Here is a 22,629-nt window from a genome sequence, read left to right as displayed (position 1 = left end):
ACTTTTAGAACCTTGACCCAGAATTACTCTTTATACATAACCCCCATAGCTTTACAAATCCGTCATTAGAGAGCACTACTGCTGTGGCTGTCCATTTTAGCTTGCAGTATCTAGTACAAGTAAATCTAGTGAGACTACAGTGTTTATCTCCTGTTGAGTAAATTGAACTTTAATTACATACAGAAGACTCCTAGAGGGACTAGCAAGCTATTCACAGAGCAGGAGATAAAAAAAATCTAAATTAAACAGAATTTACAATAAAGGAAGTTTAAACATTAGATTATTCTTTACAGGAAGTGTTTAGGAAGGCTGTGCACGTCACATGCAGGGAGGTGTGACTAGGGTTGCATAAACAAAGTGAATGGCATAGATTTGAGCAGTTAGACTGCAGAGGCATGATCTATACAACAAAACTGCTTCATTAAGCTAAAGTTGTTTTAGTGACTATAGTGTCTCTTTAATGTGTCTTCACATTGTTCTTGTTATAAATTGCATTTTAGTTACACAAAATGTTATTAGTAAGTCACCTAAAGTTTCTCAGAATAGCCGCACCCCTAAATTTAAAGTGTCCCTCTTTGTTTATTTGAGATGTTGGGAGGTATGTATCTATACTGGCATGCCCTCTGTGGCTCCTCCTGTTCCACTTCCAAATTGATTTCATACCTCGAAATTGAGGTATGTTTGTGACTCCTCATTGTCTTCAATGTATGTCATAACAAAGTTTCTACTTTTTAAAAGGTGCAGTGTGTAACTGCATCCCTAAATATATTGATGTTAAACTTGTTTTAGATTATGAAGTAAATGATTTTATATTATGTAGTTTTAGTCACTATAAACCACGTGATGTTCAAGGCCACATATTCAGTGTATACAATAAGCAAACATACTGCTGATAATCCACACCCAGGGGTGAAAAAGAGAGCTTACCGTAATTTAAAAGCCAACATTAAAGGGAATCTCCAGTGCCAGGAAAACAATCCGTTTTCCTGGCACTACAGGATTCCTCTCCCTCCCACCCCCCAATCCCCAGTTGCTGAAGGGGTGAAAACCCATTCAGTGAATTACCTGAGGCAGCGACATGTCCCACGTCGCTGCCTGCTCCTCCCCAGCCGCTCCACCTTCTGCCTACGTTGGCCGGTGGGCGAGACTGATCCCGCCCACCGGCCGAGAAGACCTAATGCGCATGCGCGGCAATGCCGTGCATGCGCATTAGCGCACCCCATAGGAAAGCATTGAAAACTATTTTCAATGCTTTCCTATGGGGAATTGAGCGACGCTGGAGGTCCTCACACAGCGTGAGGATGTCCACAACGCTCTAGCACAGAAAACCTGTGCTATAGAGCAGGAAGTTCCCTCTAGTGGCTGTCTAACAGACAGCCACTAGGGGAGGACTTAACCCTGCAATGTAATTCTTGCAGTTTATAAAAAACTGCAATAATTACACTTGCAGGGTTAAGGGTAGTGGGAGTTGGCACCCAGACCACTCCAATGGGCAGAAGTGGTCTGGATGCCTACAGTGTCCCTTTAAGTAACAAGTATCAAGTACAGAAGTGTCACAGTTCCCCTTACTTTTTGACAATTGCTTACATCATATAACTGGCGGCCCTTCCCTGATTAAGGCCTCAATTTAATAAACTTTGCAAATGATTCAAAATTGTTTGAAAAACATTCCAAAATGATTTCTACAGAAGTCACCATTGAAGTGTGTGTTGAATCATTTGGAAAGCTTTCTGAGGTAAGACCTACATTAGAACCATGAACCATGCCTTTTATGCAACTGTGAAACTGAGGTCTTGCTGGGCAGAAATATAGGCTGGTAAAGCATCATGGGACTTGAAGTTCCATAGCACCTGGAGGGCTCCATGTTGTTCCTGGTTTAAGCAGTTTAGAAAATAATGCATTTTTGTTCTCATTTTCTTTTGCCTTGTAAGTTTTTTTAGTAAGTTTATTGTTAAATTATTTTTTATGCCCTAGATGGAAATGTTCAATTACTTCAATATGACGTGTGCGTTTATCCAAATCACGCCCTAGCTAAACCAATTACCTGCAAACTCAGCTTACTCTGTACAAACAGTGACGGGCAACTCTGAACTTGTATCTGGAAGGAGAGTTTTATCTTCACTCAGAAAGCAAAGCAAATCCTTTTCATGTCTTTTTTTTTTTTCATAGCCTGATGTAGAGATAATCCGCAAAGAACACTCACCTGATCACATGATTACATGGACCGGTCTCGGATTTGCCCGAGTCAGGGATGGAGCCGGCTTGTTATTCCACATCAGTAACATCCCTTATCCAATGGACTATGACATCATGATCCGATATGAACCCGAGGTACTGAAATGATGTAAGAAAACACTCAACTGTTCTGATGTGTCAAATACATTCTGTTGTTTAGGAATGTTCACTGGTTCAACAGCAGGGGATTTGGAGGTAAATTTATGACTGCTTGACTCCAATGGACCTGGGTAACTATCTTTTTGTTTATAGTCTACTAGGGAGCAGGTGAAATTGAACTGGGTGCTACAGCATGTTCCAGTCTTACAGGGCTATTCCCTAAAGTACAAAATGGTCCTGTACCAAATAGGGCACAACCATTCGGTGCAGTATGTGGCTATGTGTACTGTAAAATCCTGACATTGCTTACACAATATAACAATGTCTGGATTTTGCAGAGTAGGCCCTGAATGAACCTGAATTTGGTCCAGAGTTCAGCTGGAGGATAGCTGCCGACCAGCTCAAATCTGGAGCAGATGGTTGAAATATAGAATATTCCCACACAAGTCTTAATGTTCTAAATACTTGGATGTAAGGGAAAACGTTGGGGACAATAAGCGATTTTTGACTTTGCCTTTTTCTGAGTTGCGCTATAATGAATAGATTTCTCTATAGATACTTATAAAATAAATAACCCTAAATGATTCCTAGCTTTTTATTCTATTTCCCTGCAGTCTGCTGAGGATTGGGAAGCCACTGTAAGTGTGACATCCCAAATGTTACCCATGAGCCCGCGGTGTGGCAATGTGTTGCCCTCTGAGCAAATGTACAAGGAGAAACTGCCACACACAGAGAGGTAAGAGTGTCAAAGGTGTGATGGTACATCAAATTACACGGTCTAATCAGCGAAGCTAACCTTTTGCACTTCGGCTACTGTTGACTTCATTTCTCATAATGCTTTGTGAAAAGTAGAATCACTTATACTACTGTCTTCTGGTTGATAGATGCACAAAGTACTACTTTAGATGTTTCTAGACAAAAGAAAGTGTAATTTAGGAAAATTTTAGTTATTTATTTATTATAAATAAATGCTGTTGTCGCTTTTAATTATTTAGGGTACACCCAGTCTGTTATTAAAGTAAGTGAGAATATTTAATAATTGAAAGTGAATTTATAGTGAATTTAAAATTTAAGGCAAAACAGTTGAACTGGAACCATAGCTGAGACTTTTTCCAGTTCTGCTATTTTGGCCTTAAATTTGAAAATCACTTTGAATTCCCAACAATTCCCACTTTAGTGAATGTATGCACCATAACAATTCATGCACATAGGTTCAGGGACCCCCCCCCCACAAAAAAGCATCTTCACCTGTGTGCCTCCTACCCACACACCCCCCTCCCCCATTTGTGTTTAATATCTCCTCTTTTAAATGTCTTACCCCATTTAGTGTATATTATCCCCTATTTTTCTCCATTGTGTGTCTTACACCTACCTCCCTTGCAACCCCCTTTGTGTGTCTCTTATCCTCCCTTTTTGTATGACTTTTACATCCTCCCACATTTTGTGTGTCTTACTTCCCCCAGCCCCTTTGTGTGTCCTTCTCTCCCAACCCCCTTGTGTCTTTAACTCTTTCCAGCTCCTCTGTGTGTGTCTTTTTCCCCTTTTCCAGTCCCTCTGTGTGTCTCTTTTTCCACTTCTCCAGCCCCTCTGTGTGTCTCTCCCACAGGTCCTCTGTGTCTTTTTCACCCACAGTCACTCTGTATATTCCCCCAAAAGGCCCTTCTGTGTCTCTCTTTCATCCCCAACCCATTTGTGTGTCTTTCTTCCCCTCATGTCCCTCTGTATGTCTTTCTCCCACTCACGCCCCTCTGAGTGCCTCTTTCTCCCCCACCAGCCCCTTTGTGTGTCTCTTTCACCCCTTCCCCTGTTTCCAAATGATCTTTTCCACTCCGCTCCTGACACTTAGTGGTTTCCGCTCCCTGTCCCTTAGTCGCCTCCTCACCCCTCCACTCCGGTCCCTTTGTGGTTTCCTCTCCCTCCCTGTCCCTAAGTAGTCTCCTCTCTTTTCCCCTGCCCTCTTCCTGTCTCTTAGTGTTCCTCTCCTCTCCCTGTCTCTTAGTGTTCCTCTCCTCTCCCTGTCCCTTAGTGTTCCTCTCCCCTCCCTGTCCTTTAGTGGTCCTCTCCCCTCCATGTCTTTAGTGTACCTCTCCCCTCCCTTCCCTGTCCCTCAGTGTTTCTCTCTCTGTTCCTTAGTGTCCCCCCCCCCCTCTTTGTGTACCTCTCTCCTCCCTGTCTCTTTGTGTATCTCTCCCTTCCCTCCCTGGCCCTTAGTGCCTCCCTTCATAGTGTTTCTCTCCCTGTCCATTTGTGGTCCTTTACCCTCCCTGTCTCTTTGTGTACCCCCCCTTAGTATTTCTTTCCCCTCCCTGTCCTGTAGTGATCATCTCCCTTCCCTATCCCTTAGTGTTCCTCTCCCCTCTCTTCACTGTACCTTAGCTGTCCTCTCCGATCCCTTCCCTGTCCCTCAGTGTTTCTCTCCCTGTTCCTTAGTGTTCCCCCCTTTGTGTACCTCTTCCTTCCCTCCCTGGTCCTTAGTGTCCCCCCTTAGTGTTACTCTCCCTGTCCCCTTGTGGTCCTTTACCCTCCCTGTCCCTTAGTGTTTCTCTCATTTCCTCTCCCCATCCCTTAGTGCCTCTCCCCCCCCCCCCACAGTGTTCCTCTCCCTGTCCCTCTGTGGTCCTTTAACCTTCCTTGTCCCTTTGTGTACTTCCCACCCCTTTAGTGTTCCTCCCCCTCCCCGGTGTGCCACATTACCTTTTTTTGTAGCGTGGCCGAGCAAAGCAGGGCGGACCGAGGTGCAGGAGCTTCTGATTCCTGTACCCGGCCGGACTAACAGGAAGTGCTCTCTCAGTGAGAACTTCCTGTCAGTCCAGCCGGGTACAGGAATCAGAAGTTCCTGTACCGGTGTCAACTCTGCTAGGCTTCACTCGTATCTTGCGCCCTCAGAGCTGGTGCGTCCAGCATAGGTTATAGGTTATGGAGGTTCCCTGTCACTGCATCTCTGTACAATCATTGCAGCCATAAAACTGACTTATAGATTTAATAACCACCCAAGAGTGATCCAATTTCTACAATGCACTGAATGAGGCTGTGAACAAACTCATACCAGCCATAATATAGCTTATCAATGAGTTGCAATTGTCAGATTTGATTACTGGAACTGTAGCTTAGAGGCTAAACTACATTCTACATTTCTACATAAACTGCTGCGGTACAGAGGCTAACAATCCTGCTGATTGGTTGAATCTCTTCCTGGTCTGGGAAGGATCTGCCTAATTCTTCTGCTTGTGTAGTATTCAAAGCAAGAGATTTGCAGGGCAGTATATTTTTATTTTGATTTCCATACATTCTCTGTGTAATGTATTTAACAATGGTGGTGACTCTTTGCGAGTTGAGTAATGCTTGGGCCAAATGTACAGGATAAATCCTATAATCTCTCATTTTCCCTTTCTATATAGGTATTTGGTGCTACCCAAACCTTTCTGCTTCGAAACTAATAACCAGTATGAAATCAGCATTCGGTTCCAGCGCTGGGGAGCAACCAATCGGCACCCAGGAGCCTTTATTCTCATTGATTCGGTAATCTTTCCTGGAAAGTTAACTGAGGGAAAATGAAACACAACATTTAAAGATCCTCAAAAAATTATAAATCTAGTTTATTCTATGTTGTGTGTAAATCTGTGTAAATCACTCCACTGTCGAAATACAAAAAAAAAAAAAATACAACACAATTAAGTAGCTAATGGAAACTTGCATGCATTTAATTATGCATTTTTTAAATTGGGGGTATATCTCTTGTCTGCAGCCTTTGCAATCTCTCCCGTTCCTACCCAGCCCATACTTTGTGTCCGTCCAATCACAGACTTCCCAATGCAGCTCAATGAGAATTCTTTGTAAGGCAGGTGCTCGGAGCAATTGCTGACTCTTGAGTTTAGCTCTATTGATCTACTGAGCTAAACAAACCAAGAAATAACAAGAATAGTTGTCTGACTGACAGCCAGGTGGTTCATTTATAAAAGCGACAAATTCTATTGAAATACATACTTATTGTAAAATGAAATAAAGAGGACACGCAAGCTAAAGTGTTTAGGTGTTTGGAGTGCCCATTTAAGCTTCTTTGAAATACTATTAAAACAGGTGAGTTTATCTCTACTCATCAAAGGTTACAACCACGTTAGAAGCTGAATGACCAGAGATAAATGTATACAGATACCTCTCACTTACCGACCAGGTTTTGTTCTTCCAACCCGGTCGTAAAACGAATTGGTCGGTAGGTGAGGATGCGTGCAGATGTATGTTCATGGAAATTTACCGAACAGAGCATGGAATTCCTCAAATCTATGTACAGGGATAGTTCCCCGAACATAGATTAGATGGATTCCCTGCTCTGGTGCGCTTGTCTGTGTTTGAGGAAATTTAGCCGAACGTAGACATATGCACCAGAGCAGGGAATCCCTCTAAGCTATGTTGGGGAAATTTCCCCAAACATTGACCAAGCACGGAATCTCTCTAATCTATGATCAGGGAAAATTCCCCGAACATTGACCAGCTCTCTAATGTGGAGAATCCCTTAAATCCCTAGAGCTGGTCGTAAGCGCGAGACACCGTAAAACAGGTAAGTCGTAAAGTGAGGACCACCTGTACTCTAATTATATTTAATATTACATTTAATGCAATTAATTTTCATGTTCCCATATACTTAAATGTGAGAAAAACTCCAAAGTTTTCCGTTAATATTGCTCACTGATACATATGTGATCATAGCCTTAATTCAGAATTATGATGAACTGCTAAGTGACTTTCATAATTTAAGCCAAAATTATAAAAAAAACATTTTTAAAAAATTCTCCAACCTATTTCGGTGTAAATGTGTAACTTCCTTATTACTTCTCCAAAATTTAAAATAAATTCCAGAATATAATTTTTGAGAACAAGGTAATTAAAAGAAATCCTAAAATTCTACGTAGGTTGTGGCCAATTGAAAATAGAATTGCCATTCCCCTACTAGACCCACTGCCTTTTTAAAGGTTTTTTCCTGGAATCACATATTGTAGAGATGTGATATTAGGGATGCGAGGAGCAATCCCCCCTCCCCTCTCTCAGCGATAGAAAGCTTGTGCGGCTCAGAGCGGTGTTTGATTTATACGATCAAAAAGAACCCGAAACAATATCATTCTTTCCACTCGAATAAACCAGAAAAAGAGATAAAGAAAGTTCCCACGACAGAGCAAAAGGGCAGGTACTCAATGTCTAAAAAGGCTGCAGCCTGGGTGCACTATTAGAACTGACATTGTGGGAAATCACACTATATACCTGTCTGCTTCTATAGTTAATAAGAATAAGAGAGGGAGAGGCACTAAGGGGAGGGAAGAGAAACACTAAGGGACAAGGAGGGTAAAGGACCACAAGGGGACAGGGAGAGGAACACTAAGGGTGGGGGGGGGGGCGAGGTTAACTGCAAATCCTGATGTTCTCCTGTTAGTGCTCTGAATATTCCCAGTTTAGTGAATAAAACACTTTGGCTTTAATGTTTTTTGTTTGTTTTTTATTAAAATCAATTAATAACCACACTTTTTGTTTGACATATTGTATATAACTCAATAAATAGTCAATATCGATTTGACAAGCTTTTCAAGTTTAAATTTGTTGGAAAAACTTTCCTGAAAATTCCTAATAATTTATCTATATAAGTCATCATTAAAGGGACACTCCAGGCACCAAAACAACTTAATGGGGGGAGGGGCGGACATCACAGCTGGAGGCAACTTTGGGGTTAAACTGTTCAAGCTTAAGTTAAAGTGCCTCCGGGGGCCTCCTGGCACCATAACCACTTAATCTAGATGAAGTTGTTTTGGTGCCTGTAGTGTCCTTTTAAAGTCTACAGGATTATTTCTAGATAAAGATTTGAATCATTTGAAAAACATATCCAAAAATGTTAAAGCAATGCCTTTGTATTGTTGTTTGAGGATGAACCAGGTCAGAGCACACTTCGCTTTCCTTTGTTATTAGGAATGAGAAAGTGTATTTGACATTCAAAGACTATGGCATGCTGTTAAAGTAAACAGCACAACACTGCCACCATGTGGGGATAATGAGTCCCACTCAAAGGGTTAATAAAAATAAAGAGGGTATTGTCACTGTAAAAACCAAAGTGTCAAACTGAATTTAAAATTGAAAGGAACTCTATAGTCACCAACAACACTACAGTTTCATATAGCGGTACTGGTATCTATAGCGTGTCCCTGTAGGCTCAGCAATGTAAACACTGCCTGTTCGGAGAAAATGCAGTGTTTATATTGGTACCTAGTAACTCAGATAGCCACTATAGGGACTTCCTATAGCCAATAGCCACCCAATGTTTTCCTATGGATCTTTTGAAAGTTGAGAGTCCCTCACTGATACACTTATAATACTTATAGGACTTAATGCAGTTCCTTCTAAGAGAGACTGTATGGGTTATCTTTGTTCAAGCAGATGAAGTTGTTTTTTAATACCACGCTTGTATTGCAGCTGGTCCTTCTGCCAAGGATCTCAGAGTTGCCTGGTTTCCATGGAAATGACCCTGTGGCTGTGCATCACCGAGAAGAGATGGAACGCTACATGTGCCTTGACTCTTTTAAAATGGCCACCATGCCAGTCCTAGCAGAAATGTGCATTAAACTGCTGTGCAGCATCTCAGCCATCATCCATGATGGAGCTTTGCGTAAGTGATTTACTGTGAATTGTCCTATCATTTCCCCAGTGAATCCTAAGAGACAGTTTAAAGGGGCAATGTCATGTGTGGGGTCTTTGTATGTTTTGGTGATCTGTCTGCAAGGTGATGCCTCCTGGTGCCGATGGAAGGAAGATATACTAACCTGAAGCTGTAAAACTAAGAGAATTTTCAAATTGCAGCGTTAGAAATACAAATATGTATTCCTAACGCTACAGTGTTCCTTGAAAGGTGTTGATTTCCTGATATAAACAGAGCGAGATAATGAGTGATTCTCCAATAGATCCAATAGAATTTGGTCACCAGCCCCTTCACAACCAGACATGTTTTGTTTTAAAGAATATTAGCATAATTTATTATGCTAATATTTTTATTAATACATTTATTATTTTCACTAACTACAGCCTAAATTTAATACACTTTCCAAATGATTCAGTACTGTTAGAATAACGTTCTAAATGATTTATCTACAGAAGTCACCCTTAAAGTGTATGGGAATTTTTGTAAATAAATAATTTGTAGATGTGCACCAGTGAAATTTTTGTTTCGTACGAATGATTTCCTACGAAATAAAAATGTAATTTGTCAATCCCGAATTTCGTCCATAAACCAAAATTCATTACTAAAATAATTTGTTTTCGTCCATTAGGACGAAATATATTACTGCGCATGCGCAATAAAAAAAAGAAAAAACCAAGGTACCAGCTCCCTCCTTGTAATAAACCATTCCTACCCCCCCCCCCCTGCATTAACCCCTTAATGACCAAACTTCTGGAATAAAAGGGAATCATGACATGTCACACATGTCATGTGTCCTTAAGGGGTTAAACCCCACGGTTAAATCCTCTTCCTCACCCGCATGCCGCGAGTAGGGGCATGTCGCCTAAACAGCAAGCAGCCAGTGGCTGCTCGCTGTCATTTAAAACTAAATATAAATCAGTAGCCGCAAGTAGGGCTATGTCGGCTAAACAAATTTAAAACTACTAGTTACTGGACAGCTTTTGCTGCCCAGTCACTAGTACTATAAGGGGGGACCTGGCACAGGTTAAATCTGTTCGCCAGTGGCTGTTCGCTGTCATTTAAAACTGGATATAAAAATCTGTAGCTCTAACACTTCTATATAGGATATGTATAGCTGTCATAAAACAGGGGGATTTAAAGAAACACAACTGACAAAACTGTAAATATTGACGGTCATGGGTGGAGGCCTGGGGGCGACACTAGATCCCCCCGTTTATATAAATAGCCCCCACCCGTGGGTCACAGGTGGGAGCACTCTGTCCCCTCATTTTAGGTATTTGTCCCAGGTTCCCCCTTAATGCACATTGCAATTGTCACTGCCCAGTCACTAGTACTTTTAAATTTGTTTAGGCGACATGCTCCTGCTCGTCAAATGTGCTCTAAATCACTAGAAGAGCAGAAATTACCATGGAAATTACCATGGCCTCCACCCATGACCGTCGTCAGTTGTGTTTCTCTAAAAATGTACCACTGATAACTGGATTGGCTAACAGGTGCTGCCCTTTTGATTGGCTAAATGGGACACTCTACACTGTCCAAAAATAAAAGTATGCAGATTTAAAATGGCACCTGGTGCTGGAGATACAGATAAAAGGTAACTTTTTTTCAGTGGCAAGTTAATGGCAAAATAACACCCTAAAATAAACCGTAGTGGTTTTGTGCTTTGGCTGTCCATTTACTGCATGAATTTTTCATTTTCTTATTAAAAAGAAAAATCTTATTTAGGGAGTTAAGTCCATATAAACATAAATAGGGACTCGCGGGAGTTTAGCCAGGATCTGCTCAGTCCTCTGCCGGTGTTTAAATTCTGGTTTACGGTATATTGTGTATGCTCTGTTTTGCAGCCTGTCTCTGCGACATGCAAGGTTCACTCAGCGCTGTCTGTGATAAAATTGGGGGACAGTGCAAATGCAAGCCCAATGTGATTGGCCAACGCTGTGACCAGTGTGCACCGGGCACCTATGGATTTGGTCCTTACGGGTGCAACAGTGAGTACTACAAATCAATTTATGCATTGCCCTTTACTATGTGTTACTCTGAGCAATATATTACAGAACTAATTATAAGATTTGTTTATTTTCTCTCTAAAGTCATATATGACTATTGTGAGTGAATTAATACATAGAGACACCAATTTTCAATTATATCAACTATAATACCTAAAATGTTAAAATATGTTAAATTATACAAATATCACATTTTCAATTTATAAATGTCTGGATTAGTACTTCCAGTGTTTGATTTTAAACCTACAATCTCTTCTAAAGCAAACAAGCTTGTGAAATTTACATTTCATTTTTTTTTTTTTTTTTCTGCTCAGAATGTGACTGCCATCCTCAGGGTTCCATCTCCAGGTTCTGCAACCCTTTCACTGGGCAGTGCCAGTGCCACAGCAACATGTTTGGCAGACAGTGTGATCAGTGTGGACCTGGGCAATGGAACTTCCCCAACTGCCGCCCCTGCCAGTGTAACGGCCACTCAGAGGAGTGTGACCCTAGGACAGGAGCCTGCATCGGCTGTCGTGATTTCACCAGTGGCCGACACTGTGATAAGTGAGTGTTTGGCCAGTATTTGGTTGACCAAAACCACAGGACGTAGTAGGGGGATATGTGGGGCATTTGCACGCATATTATAAAGGAACTAAATAAGGTACACTGTCATATTGAGAAGACATTTTAACCAATGCAGTTCCAATAAAAAAAAAAATCCAATTTGCTTCTTAACATGATTTTACAATAATACATGGGCAAAGACACAAATATAAGGATCTACACATTGGACCATACTACCCTGAATTTTCTGACAGCCAACATCTGCTGTAGCGCATCACACATTATATTCCACACTGCTGTTAAAAGGCAAGTGTGACTGCCATGTAATATTTTATAATTGTTCCTAGGTGTTTGGATGGATATTATGGTGATCCCATTTTGGGCTCTGGTAAGCAGTGCCGCCCTTGTCCTTGCCCTGGCTATCCTGGCAGCCGAAATTACCACGGTAGCTCATGCTATGCCGACAGAGAGTCCAACCAGATTGTGTGCCTCTGTGCTCCGGGTTATGGAGGTGAGAACTATGGTGGATTGGATTTAATAAGATACATAGAATTTTAAACTAGATCTCTCACCCATTTGAGATCTGCTGCTTAAGAAAAAAAAAATCCTACAACCTGGTTTTAGAAATGCATTTTATATAGCTACAAGGAGTGAGTTGTGACAGGTTCTTCCTCATTTGCACCAATAGATGACATATTCCCTTACAACGTGTGTTAAACCAATGGTTACATTAGCATAGAGCATATTAAATGGCAATGCTGTTTGTCAGAATATTTTGGAAATCCCGACCAGGAGGGAGGAGAATGTCGACCATGTCAGAGTAATCGCAATATAGATCCCACAGACCCCGAGTCATGTGACTCACGCACTGGCCCCTGCTTGAAATGTCTGCAATACAGCTCAATGGGAAGCAGGTGCTCTGAGCAATTGCTGCCACTTCTGTTTAACTTCACTGAACTAACCAAACCAGGAAGTAACAGGACCGGTTGTCTAACAGCCAGGGGTGTAGCTAGGTCCATTTATAAAAGTGCCAATTTCTACTGAAATCTACACTTTTTGCAAATTGAAGAAAGAGGACACACTCTACACACAAAACACTACTGGAGGCTGAATTGCTTTAGGGGTCAGGAGTGTCCCTTTAATGTGTATAATCATAGATTTAGGAAACCTTTTATTCAGCTCCTTCCTTTCGGTTTGTCTTTCTTTCTGTGTCTCCGCTCCCATATTATATTTGTCTTTTACCTCTACCCTTTAAAAATCTCTGTCTGTTTCATAGACCTCTCATATCTTGCATTGCCTACCTCCAACACCTACTCCATCATCAAAGAAAAAAAAACATACATTTTATACATTTGCTTGTTGTGAGGAGGACGGACTTCTGCCGATCCCGAGAACAACCCGCCAGTTACTATGCCCCTTGGGATTTAATTAAGAGTTAAAATATCTGCCATCTCTTTTAATCCAGGCACACGATGTGATCGCTGTTCATCAGGATATTTTGGAAATCCCGACCAGGAGGGAGGAGAATGTCGACCTTGTCAGTGTAACCACAATATAGATCCCACAGACCCCGAGTCATGTGACTCACGCACTGGCGCCTGCTTGAAATGCCTGTATAACACACAGGGGACAAACTGTGGGGAGTGCAAAGACGGATACTTTGGCAGTGCGGTGCAGCGCAATTGCCGTCGTAAGTAGAACTAATAGTGTGCTTGCCAGACATATTCCATATCAATGATACTACATAAAATATATTTGGTTACAGTTTCTCGTAATGCAGTTTTCTCTGAAAAGGCAGCGTTTACATGGAAAAAACTTCATGGACAGGCTATAGACACAAAAACCACTACAGTATGCTGTTAATTATAGTGTCCCTTTAACCAGGTAATTTTGAGGTTACCAGGTGAATGCACTTATTTACATGGATCGTGTGGCCGGAGGGGGCTGGTGTCTAACCATTTATTTTTACCAAGAGAAGGATTATGGCAGGATTTTTACACTCAGTCGTTGAGGGCTATACAGCTGCCATCCTTTAAAGATTTCTCATAATTAACATGTACTCAAACATGTCTGTGCTTAAATATTATCATAAACACCAGTTATGTTTGACACCCGCAGGGCAGGAATCCAGCAGCCTTGCATTACAGTGACTGTACAGTAAATAGATGTTCTAATTTTAAGGGAAGGTAATTGAATTCTAAAGTGCCAATAAACATTGGAATTGAGTGAAAAGAAAAACTATAGGATCAACAATGGTTATTCTAACAACTGAGACAAGCCTACCTTAGCCTTCATTATTGTGGAAACACACAAAAACATTAGTCTAGGACACCAATACGTGTTTCTTAACAGGAACACTGTGAACATAAATATTTATCAAGGCAGAAACAGGTGCTATTCTGAGGCAAAGTGCTAAATAAGGTGCAATCACTATGGGAACCAATATAATTAAGGATATTTATTGCAGGGTATTAAGTGTTATGTTCATCAAATGTGCTCTAAATCACTTGAAGAGCAGAAATTACCATGGAAACCAGTGGAACCAACAGGCACATGCCATTGGTAACTCATCTTTTAAATTTTTTAACACTTTTAAGAACAGAAAATTTTGAAAACACCCCATCTGTCTCTCTACATTTAGCACTTTGCACCCAAACAAGCACCTGTCTCTGCCTTGGTAAAGGTTGCATTCAATTTTGGAACTTGGAACTTTATTTTATTGTTACAACATAAATGTGCTGACCCTGGAATATTGCATTACTTAGTCCAAGTCAATTCTCTCAATAGATAAATATTGTTTTCTTCTAACCATTTTTATAGTATGCTTAAAGGGGAGTTTTCAAATACTTTTATAAACTGTTTAGTTATCCCTTATATTTAAAACCTGTATTCCTAACACTATAGTGTCATTGTCCCTATTCAGAAATAGGTCTGTTCAACCCCCTGGGTTTGCAATAAAAAATAAAGTTTTACTTACGTTTCCCCAGCACCGAAAGGCTCCCATGGCCGCCATTGCTGATGTCCAAACCAGTGTTCCTCATAGGTCATCCTCGGTCAGTGCAGCAAAAGTGCTGTATGTAAAATGTATAGTTTTATATGCCATACAGAAATAGTATGTATATAACAAAAAGTTAAACATTGGTATTTAATAACCGGATACATTGGTACTGAAATTACATTGGTTGTACCTCCGAGTTGTTTCTTTATTGTTTTGACCGTGGAGACATATGCTCAGATAATAAACATATTATCGTTAGAGTTGTCCCGAATAGTTCCTGGCGAACATAGCTTGTTCGCGTTCGCCACGGTGGGCGAACATATGCGATGTTCGGTCCGCCCCCTGTTCGTCATCATTGAGTGTAAACTTTGACCCTGTACCTCACAGTCAGCAGACACATTCCAGCCAATCAGCAGCAGACCCTCCCTCCCAGACCCACCCACCTCCTGGACAGCATCCATTTTAGATTCATTCGGAAGCTGCATTCTTTTTTTTTTAGACAGAAGTGTGTTATATTTGAGCATGCTAGGCTGAACGTGCGTATATCATGGCTATTTGCACTGAGGGTATGAGTATATAGCAGTACATTGTTGTGAAAGATGGCTGTCATGTTTAGGGTGTAGCTTGCACGTTTTCAACTGTGTATTTATATCAGCAGCTCCACCACTAGTTATAAATAAATAAAGTTATAAGTGTGAGTCGCCCCATGAGATGAGACTAGTGAATAACATAATACATGAACGGTTAAGGTAAAGGCATGTAAGGAACTACGACAATAAACTCTTTAGGAGGTGAAATAATGACATGTTTAAACGCTTGCTACTTTACGATTAGTTAATGTGCAGAGAGCAGTTCATGTGATCAAAGGCATGGTGTGGAGGATCGGCTATAGTGGGACATGCTTGGCAGGCTGCTGTTTACTGCTTGTGCTCATCCGATCCCTTCTGGGCGCCAGGTGCAGACCCTAGGAGTCCCTGATACCTGGAACAACAAAGGCAAGTCTCTGGCTGAGTGCCGGGTTCGCGGCTTGAGGTTGTGGAAGCTTGTTTTGTCGGGTGGTCGGATCTGTCCCGGTGGTGCTTCACGTCCGGTGTGGGATTGTGGAGGCGAGTGCTTGACGTGGGGCAGGCTCTGCATTTCTGTTTGTGCCTCCGGTCCCATTTTCGACGCCTTTTGCGTTGGTGGATTTTAATGGGGACTGCTTCACTTAGCTGTGGTGGAGCTTGTTGGGGCTGTGGTGGAGCATGTTGGGGCTTCCTGCTTGTTATTTACTTCCAAAATTGATTAAAGAGTCGGTCCAGCTTAGACTCAATATCCTGCCATGCTTTGCTGGTACCAGGAGGACACGCGGCTGCCGCCATATTGGGAGAGTCGCAGATGAGTATGTCAGCCTGGGCGGCGTTGCTCTGTGCGTCCATTAGCTCCAGACAGCCTCTCAGGGGTGGACCGGGATAACCCTCACCGGTCCGAGGGAGGGGGTAACGGAGCTCCTGCCGGGAAGTAGCTGCTCCTGGGCATCCCAGGATCAGGAGATCGGCCGCCTCTCCCGCCCGGTGAGCACCAGGCCACACTTGCCACGCGGAGGTAAGTAAGACTCTGTCAAGTTGCTGACCGCTATTAAGCATGTCGGGTCGGTCAGGTAGGAGCAACATTGCTGGGTCATCCCCTTCTGGGGTGAAATTCGCTTTTTGATAGCTGCTTAAAGTGAGATATTGAGGGAGCTCACACGAAGTGCGTCTTTCCTCCATGACAGCAAGGCCCCGCCCCCCGGAAGCTGCATTCTTAGTGAGAGGAGGGACAGTGTAGCTGCTGCTGATTTAATAGGGAGATCGATAGCTAGGCTAGTGTATTCAGTGTCCACTACAGTCCTGAAGGACTCATCTGATCTCTGCTGTAAGGAGAGCACCCCAAAAAGCCCTTTTTAGGGCTAGAACATCAGTCTGCTTTTTTTTTTTTTCTGTGTAATCTAATTGCAGTTCCCTGCCTGCCAGCGTGTGTGTCAGGCTCACAGCGTATACTGTGCCCACTTGCCCAGTGACACCACTCATATCTGGTGTCACAATAGCTTGCATTTAAAAAAAACAAAAACTTTTTTGACTGTAATATAATAGCAGTCAGTTTCCTTCACACGTGTGCGTTTCAGGGCCTGCCAGGGCACAGTGTCACACCAGTGCAACTCATATCTGGTGTAACAGTAGTGTACATTAAAAAAAAAAAACTAGAAATTTGACTGTGAAATAATAGCAGTCAGTTTCCTTCACACGTGTGCGTTTCAGGGCCTGCCAGGGCACAGTGTCACACCAGTGCAACTCATATCTGGTGTAACAGTACTGTACATTTAAAAAAAAATAAAAATTTTTGACTGTAATAGATTGAATAGCAGTTAGTTGTCTGCAAGCGTGTGTGTCAGGCCTACAGTTTCTACTCTGCTAACTTCTGCCAGTGCATAGTGCCACTCATATCTGTTGTCACAGTAGCTTGCACGCATAGTACCACTAATCGAAAAAAAAATGACAGGCAGAGGCAGGCCACCCCGCCGGGGCCGTCGTTGTCGTGGTGCTGTGATTTCCTTTGGCCCTAGAATAATGCCCAGTGTTCAGAGGCCATGTACCCTGAACTCGAAAAGGCTGGCTAACACAGGACACCCAATCTTCTACAGCTTCCGCTCGGAACCTTGACGCACCATCCTCCTCCAGCTTAGCTTCGGGCACCTCTCAAGTTACCACTCGCCCGCCTGCCGCCACCACCAACACTAGCACCACAGCCGCTTCACTTGATCTGTCAGAGGAGTTATTTACACATCAGTTGGAAGAAATGAGTGATGCGCAACCATTATTGCCAGAGGATGTCGATAACAGGGATATGTCTCAGTCAGGCAGCATTACACACATGGACGTATGGTGTGATAATTGATGTTGTACCCGCTGCTGCTTCCTTTGCTGAGTTGTCAGATACAAGTGAAGCGGTTGATGATGACGATGCGTCCGTGGATGTCATGTGGGTGCCCGCTAGAAGAGAAGAACAGGGGGAAGTTCAGATGGGGAGACAGAGAGGAGGAGGAGACGAGTTGGAAGCAGGGGGAGGTCGTCGCAAGGAGCTAGTGGCGCAGTCAGACAGCATGCATCGGCACCCGGGGTCAGCCAGACAGCACGCCAATCAACGCATGCTGTTGCCACCACCAGAATGCCGTCATTGCAGAGCTCAGCAGTGTGGCATTTTTTTTGTGTGTCTGCCTCTGACAACAGCGATGCCATTTGCAACCTGTGCCAAAAGAAATTGAGTCGTTGGAAGTCCAACACCCACCTAGGTACAACTGCTTTGCGAAGGCACATGATCGCACATCACAAACGCCTATGGGATCAACACATGAGTACAAGCAGCACACAAACTCAAAGCCGCCATCCTCCTCCTGGTCCAGCATCTTCAGCCACGTCAACCACTGCTGTCCTCCTTGCCCCCTCTCAACCAACTGCCACTCCGTCTCTCGCCTTGAGCAGTTCCTGCTCATCTGCCCACAGTCAGGTGTCTGTCAAGGACATGTTTGAGCGTAAGCAGCCAATGTCACAAAGTCACCCCCTTGCCCGACATCTGACAGCTGGCTTGTCTGAACTCTTAGCCCACCAGCTTTTACCATACAAGCTGGTGGAGTCTGAGGCGTTCCAAAAATTTGTAGCTATTGGGACACCGCAGTGGAAGGTACCCGACCGAAATTTCTTTGCACAAAAGGCAATCCCCAACCTGTACTCGATTGTGCAAAAGGAAGTAATGGCATGTCTGGCACACAGTGTTGGGGCAAGGGTCCATCTGACCACTGATGCATGGTCAGGGCAGGTATATCACCTACACTGCACATTGGGTAAACCTGCTGACGGCTGCCAAGCATGGAATGCGTGGCTCTGCAGAGGAGTTGGTGACACCGCCACGACTTGCAGGCAGGCCTGCTGCCACCTCCTCTACTCTTCCTACTCCATCCTCTTTCATAACATCCCTGGCTGAGTCCTCTTCTGCTGCTGCGTCTTACTCCACATCAACGGCACCCCCCCCAGCTCCCAGGTACTATTCCACATCCCGGATACGGCAGTGTCACGCCGTCTTGGGGTTGACTTGCCTGAAAGCAGAGAGTCACACCGGACCAGCACTCCTGTCCGCCCTGAACGCACAGGTGGATCAGTGGCTGACTCCGCACCAACTGGAGATCGGCAAAGTGGTTTGTGACAACGGAAGAAATTTGTTGGCGGCATTGAATTTGGGCAAGTTGACACATGTGCCGTGCATGGCACATGTGTGTAATCTGATCGTACAACGCTTTGTGCATAAGTACACAGGCTTACAGGACATCCTGAAGCAGGCCAGGAAGGTGTGTGGCCATTTCAGGCATTCCTAGACGGCCATGGTGCACTTTTCAGATATCCAGCGGCGAAACAACATGCCAGTGAGGCGCTTGATTTGCGACAGCCCGACACGTTGGAATTCAACACTCCTAATGTTTGACCGCCTGCTCCAACAAGAAAAAGCTGTTAACGACTATTTGTATGACCGGGGTGCTAGGACAGCCTCTGCGGAGCTGGGAATTTTTTTGCCACGTTACTGGACGCTCATAAGCAATGCCTGTAGGCTCATGCGTCCTTTTGAGGAGGTGACAAACCTAGTCAGTCGCACCGAAGGCACCATCAGCAACATCATACCATTTGTTTTCTTCCTGGAGCGTGCCCTGCGAAGAGTGCTGGATCAGGACGTAGATGAGCGTGAAGAGGAAGAGTTTTGGTCACCACCACCACCAGAAACAGCCTTATCAGCATCGCTTGCTGGACCTGCGGCAACGCTGGAAGAGGATTGTGAGGAACAGGAGTCAGAGGAGGAATGTGGCTTTGAGGAGGAGGAGGAAGACCAACCACAACAGGCATCCTAGGGTGCTCGTTGTCGCCTATCTGGTACCCGTGGTGTTGTACGTGGCTGGGGGGAAGAACATACCTTCAGTGAGATCACTGAGGACGAGGAACGGGACATGAGTAGCTCGGCATCCAACCTTGTGCAAATGGGGTCTTTCATGCTGTCGTGCCTGTTGAGGGACCCTCGTATAAAAAGGCTGAAGAAGAACGACCTGTACTGGGTGTCCACGCTACTAGACCCCCGGTATAAGCAGAAAGTGCCTGAAATGTTACTGAATTACCGCAATTCGGAAAGAATGCAGCAGTTCCAAAATAAATTTAAAAAGTATGCATTACACAGCGTATAAGGGTGATGTCACAGCACAACGGGAATCTAACAGGGGAAGAGGTGAAAGTAATCCTCCTTCTCCCACGACCACGCCAGCAAGGACAGGACGCTTTACAGACGTGTTGTTGATGGAGGACATGCAGAGCTTTTTAAGTCCTACGCATCGCCACAGCCCTTCGGGGTCCACCCTCAGAGAACGACTCGACCGACAGATAGCAGACTACCTCGCCTTAACTGCAGTTATTGACACTCTGAGGAGCAATGAACCCCTTGACTACTGGGTGTGCAGGCTTGACCTGTGGCCTGAGCTATCCCAATTTGCGATAGAACTTCTGGCCTGCCCCGCTTCAAGTGTCCTGTCAGAAAGGACCTTCAGTGCTGCAGGAGGTATTGTCACTGAGAAGAGAAGTCGCCTAGGTCAAAAAAGTCTAGATTACCTCCTTTATTAAGATGAATGAGGGATGGATCCCGAAGGGACTGACAGTGGGCGATACATTCGACTAAGAAAGGCCTGATGAGGGGGACGTAACAGGGATTAAGCTGATAAGAATAGTACTACTTAACACACCACTCCTATCTGGTGGCACATTAGATTGCACGCGCAGTGCCCCAAATTTGAAGTAGGAGGACCGACCAAGCATCTTTTTCCATCTCCCGGTTCCTAAAATCGATGCCATATACACGTCCCCTGATAGGGGACGTAACAGGGATTAAATTGATAGGAATAGTACTACTTAACACACCTTATAATAACGCAGAGAGTGGCAACGCAGAGAGAGGAGTCTGAAGAAGAGGAGTCAGAGGAGGAAGGTGGCTTTGAGGAGGTGGAAGACCAAACACAGCAGGCGTCCCGGGGGCTTGTTGTCACCTTTCGGGGACCCTTGGTGTTGTACGTGGCTGGGTGGAGGAAGAGACCTTCAATGACATCAGTGAGGACAAGGAACGGGACATGGCTAGCTTGGTATCCAACCTTGTGCAAATGGGGAGTTTGCGGTTGTGCAAATGGGCTGTTTGCGGTTGTTTGCGGTGCGTTAAACGGGGAGTTTGGTCTGTCACTGTGAAGTGCGCGTAACCCTTACACTATCTGATCGATACAACATCATACCTAATGTTTTAAAGCACATTATTCCAAACAATTTAGGAATGTTAAGTGATTTATGCCCTTTATGGATTAAAACCAGACTCTGCATCAACTACCGTATTTTTCGCTCCATAAGACGCACCTCACCATAAGACGCACCTAGTTTTTAGAGGAAGAAACCCAGAAAAAAAATATTCTGAACAAACTGTCCCATAGTGTTTCTTACTATGGGACAGTTTGTACAGAATATTTTTTTTCTCCCCTGTCCCATAGTGTCCCCCCCTCCCATAGTCTTCACCCACCCCCTCCCCATAGACTTCATCTCCCCCCCTCCCCATAGACTTCATCTCCCCCCCCTCCCCATAGACTTCATCTCCCCCCCTCCCCATAGACTTCATCTCCCCCCCTCCCCATAGACTTCATCTCCCCCCCTCCCCATAGACTTCATCCCCCCCTCCCCATAGACTTCATCCCCCCCTCCCCATAGACTTCATCTCCCCCCCCTCCCCATAGACTTCATCTCCCCCCCTCCCCATAGACTTCATCTCCCCCCCCTCCCCATAGACTTCATCTCCCCCCCCTCCCCATAGACTTCATCTCCCCCCCCTCCCCATAGACTTCATCTCCCCCCCCCTCCCCATAGACTTCATCTCCCCCCCCTCCCCATAGACTTCATCTCCCCCCCCTCCCCATAGACTTCATCTCCCCCCCCTCCCCATAGACTTCATCTCCCCCCCTCCCCATAGACTTCATCTCCCCCCCTCCCCATAGACTTCATCTCCCCCCCCTCCCCATAGACTTCATCCCCCCCTCCCCATAGACTTCATCCCCCCCCCTCCCCATAGACTTCATCCCCCCCCCTCCCCATAGACTCCATCCCCCCCCTCCCCATATTCTTCTCTCCCATACTGCCCCCCTCCCCTTGTCCCATAATTACTTACCTGTCTTGTAGCATTGGCCGGCAGCACAGGGCGCACCGCGGTAGTGGAACTTGAATTTCATGTTCCGGTTTCCGGCGGGACTGAAAGGAAGTGCGCACTCAGCTTGTGCACACTTCCTTTCAGTCCCGCCGGAAACCGGAACATGAAATTCAAGTTCCACTACCGCGGTGCGCCCTGTGCTGCCGGCCAACGCTGCAAGACAGGTAAGTAAAGCTTCATATTCGCTCCATAAGACGCACAGACATTTCCCCTCACTTTTGAGGGGAAAAAAAGTGCGTCTTATGGAGCGAAAAATACGGTATGTAATTTTCCATGGGAGTTTTGCCATGGATCCCCCTCCGGCATGCCACAATCCAGGTGTTAGTCCCCTTGAAACAACTTTTCCATCACTATTGTGGCCAGACAGAGTCCCTGTGGGTTTTAAAATTCGCCTGCCCATTGAAGTCTTTGGTGGTTCCCCCGGTTTGCCCGTTCGCGAACATTTGCGGAAATTTGCGTTCGCCGTTCGCGAATGGAAAATTTTATGTTCGCGACATCTCTAATTATCGTAACATTTTATAAAGTATTGGTATGACGTTAAAAACATATTGAATGATATTGGGCTCATGTATATTGTATCCTTGTAAGACAGAAGGGTGTCTCTGGTTCTCCAGGTGATGAGGTTGTCCCCTTGTGTTTTTAGGGAGCTATGCTTAGTGCCTATGTGGATAGATATCCACTGCTGTGGACTTGCTGAATGGTGTCATTAATATTTCCAGATTACCCCAGGTGTACTGTGAGGTTTAGACCAGTGGTGGTGCAGTGTTTGCTGCAATGAAAGTGGTTGTGGTGTT

General features: G+C 44.4%; 1 protein-coding gene across 2 annotated transcripts in view; it reads left to right on the top strand.

Annotated features, from left to right (window-relative positions):
• LOC134568267 (laminin subunit beta-4-like) overlaps positions 1 to 22,629 on the top strand; it is a 148,637-nt gene that overhangs the window by 95,678 nt on the left and 30,330 nt on the right. For both annotated transcript variants that reach the window (XM_063426713.1, XM_063426714.1), the window contains exons 16-23: positions 2,170 to 2,331; positions 2,949 to 3,070; positions 5,733 to 5,853; positions 8,785 to 8,977; positions 10,852 to 10,995; positions 11,328 to 11,559; positions 11,907 to 12,070; positions 13,025 to 13,249. In XM_063426713.1, the coding sequence (XP_063282783.1) occupies positions 2,170 to 2,331; positions 2,949 to 3,070; positions 5,733 to 5,853; positions 8,785 to 8,977; positions 10,852 to 10,995; positions 11,328 to 11,559; positions 11,907 to 12,070; positions 13,025 to 13,249 (1,363 nt within the window). The remainder of the gene's footprint in view (positions 1 to 2,169; positions 2,332 to 2,948; positions 3,071 to 5,732; positions 5,854 to 8,784; positions 8,978 to 10,851; positions 10,996 to 11,327; positions 11,560 to 11,906; positions 12,071 to 13,024; positions 13,250 to 22,629) is intronic.

Source organism: Pelobates fuscus, chromosome 7, assembly GCF_036172605.1.
Source record: "Pelobates fuscus isolate aPelFus1 chromosome 7, aPelFus1.pri, whole genome shotgun sequence".
Lineage (NCBI taxonomy): Eukaryota > Metazoa > Chordata > Amphibia > Anura > Pelobatidae > Pelobates > Pelobates fuscus.
Note: the sequence above shows the minus strand (reverse complement) of the source record. Positions and strands in the feature narration are given on the sequence as shown.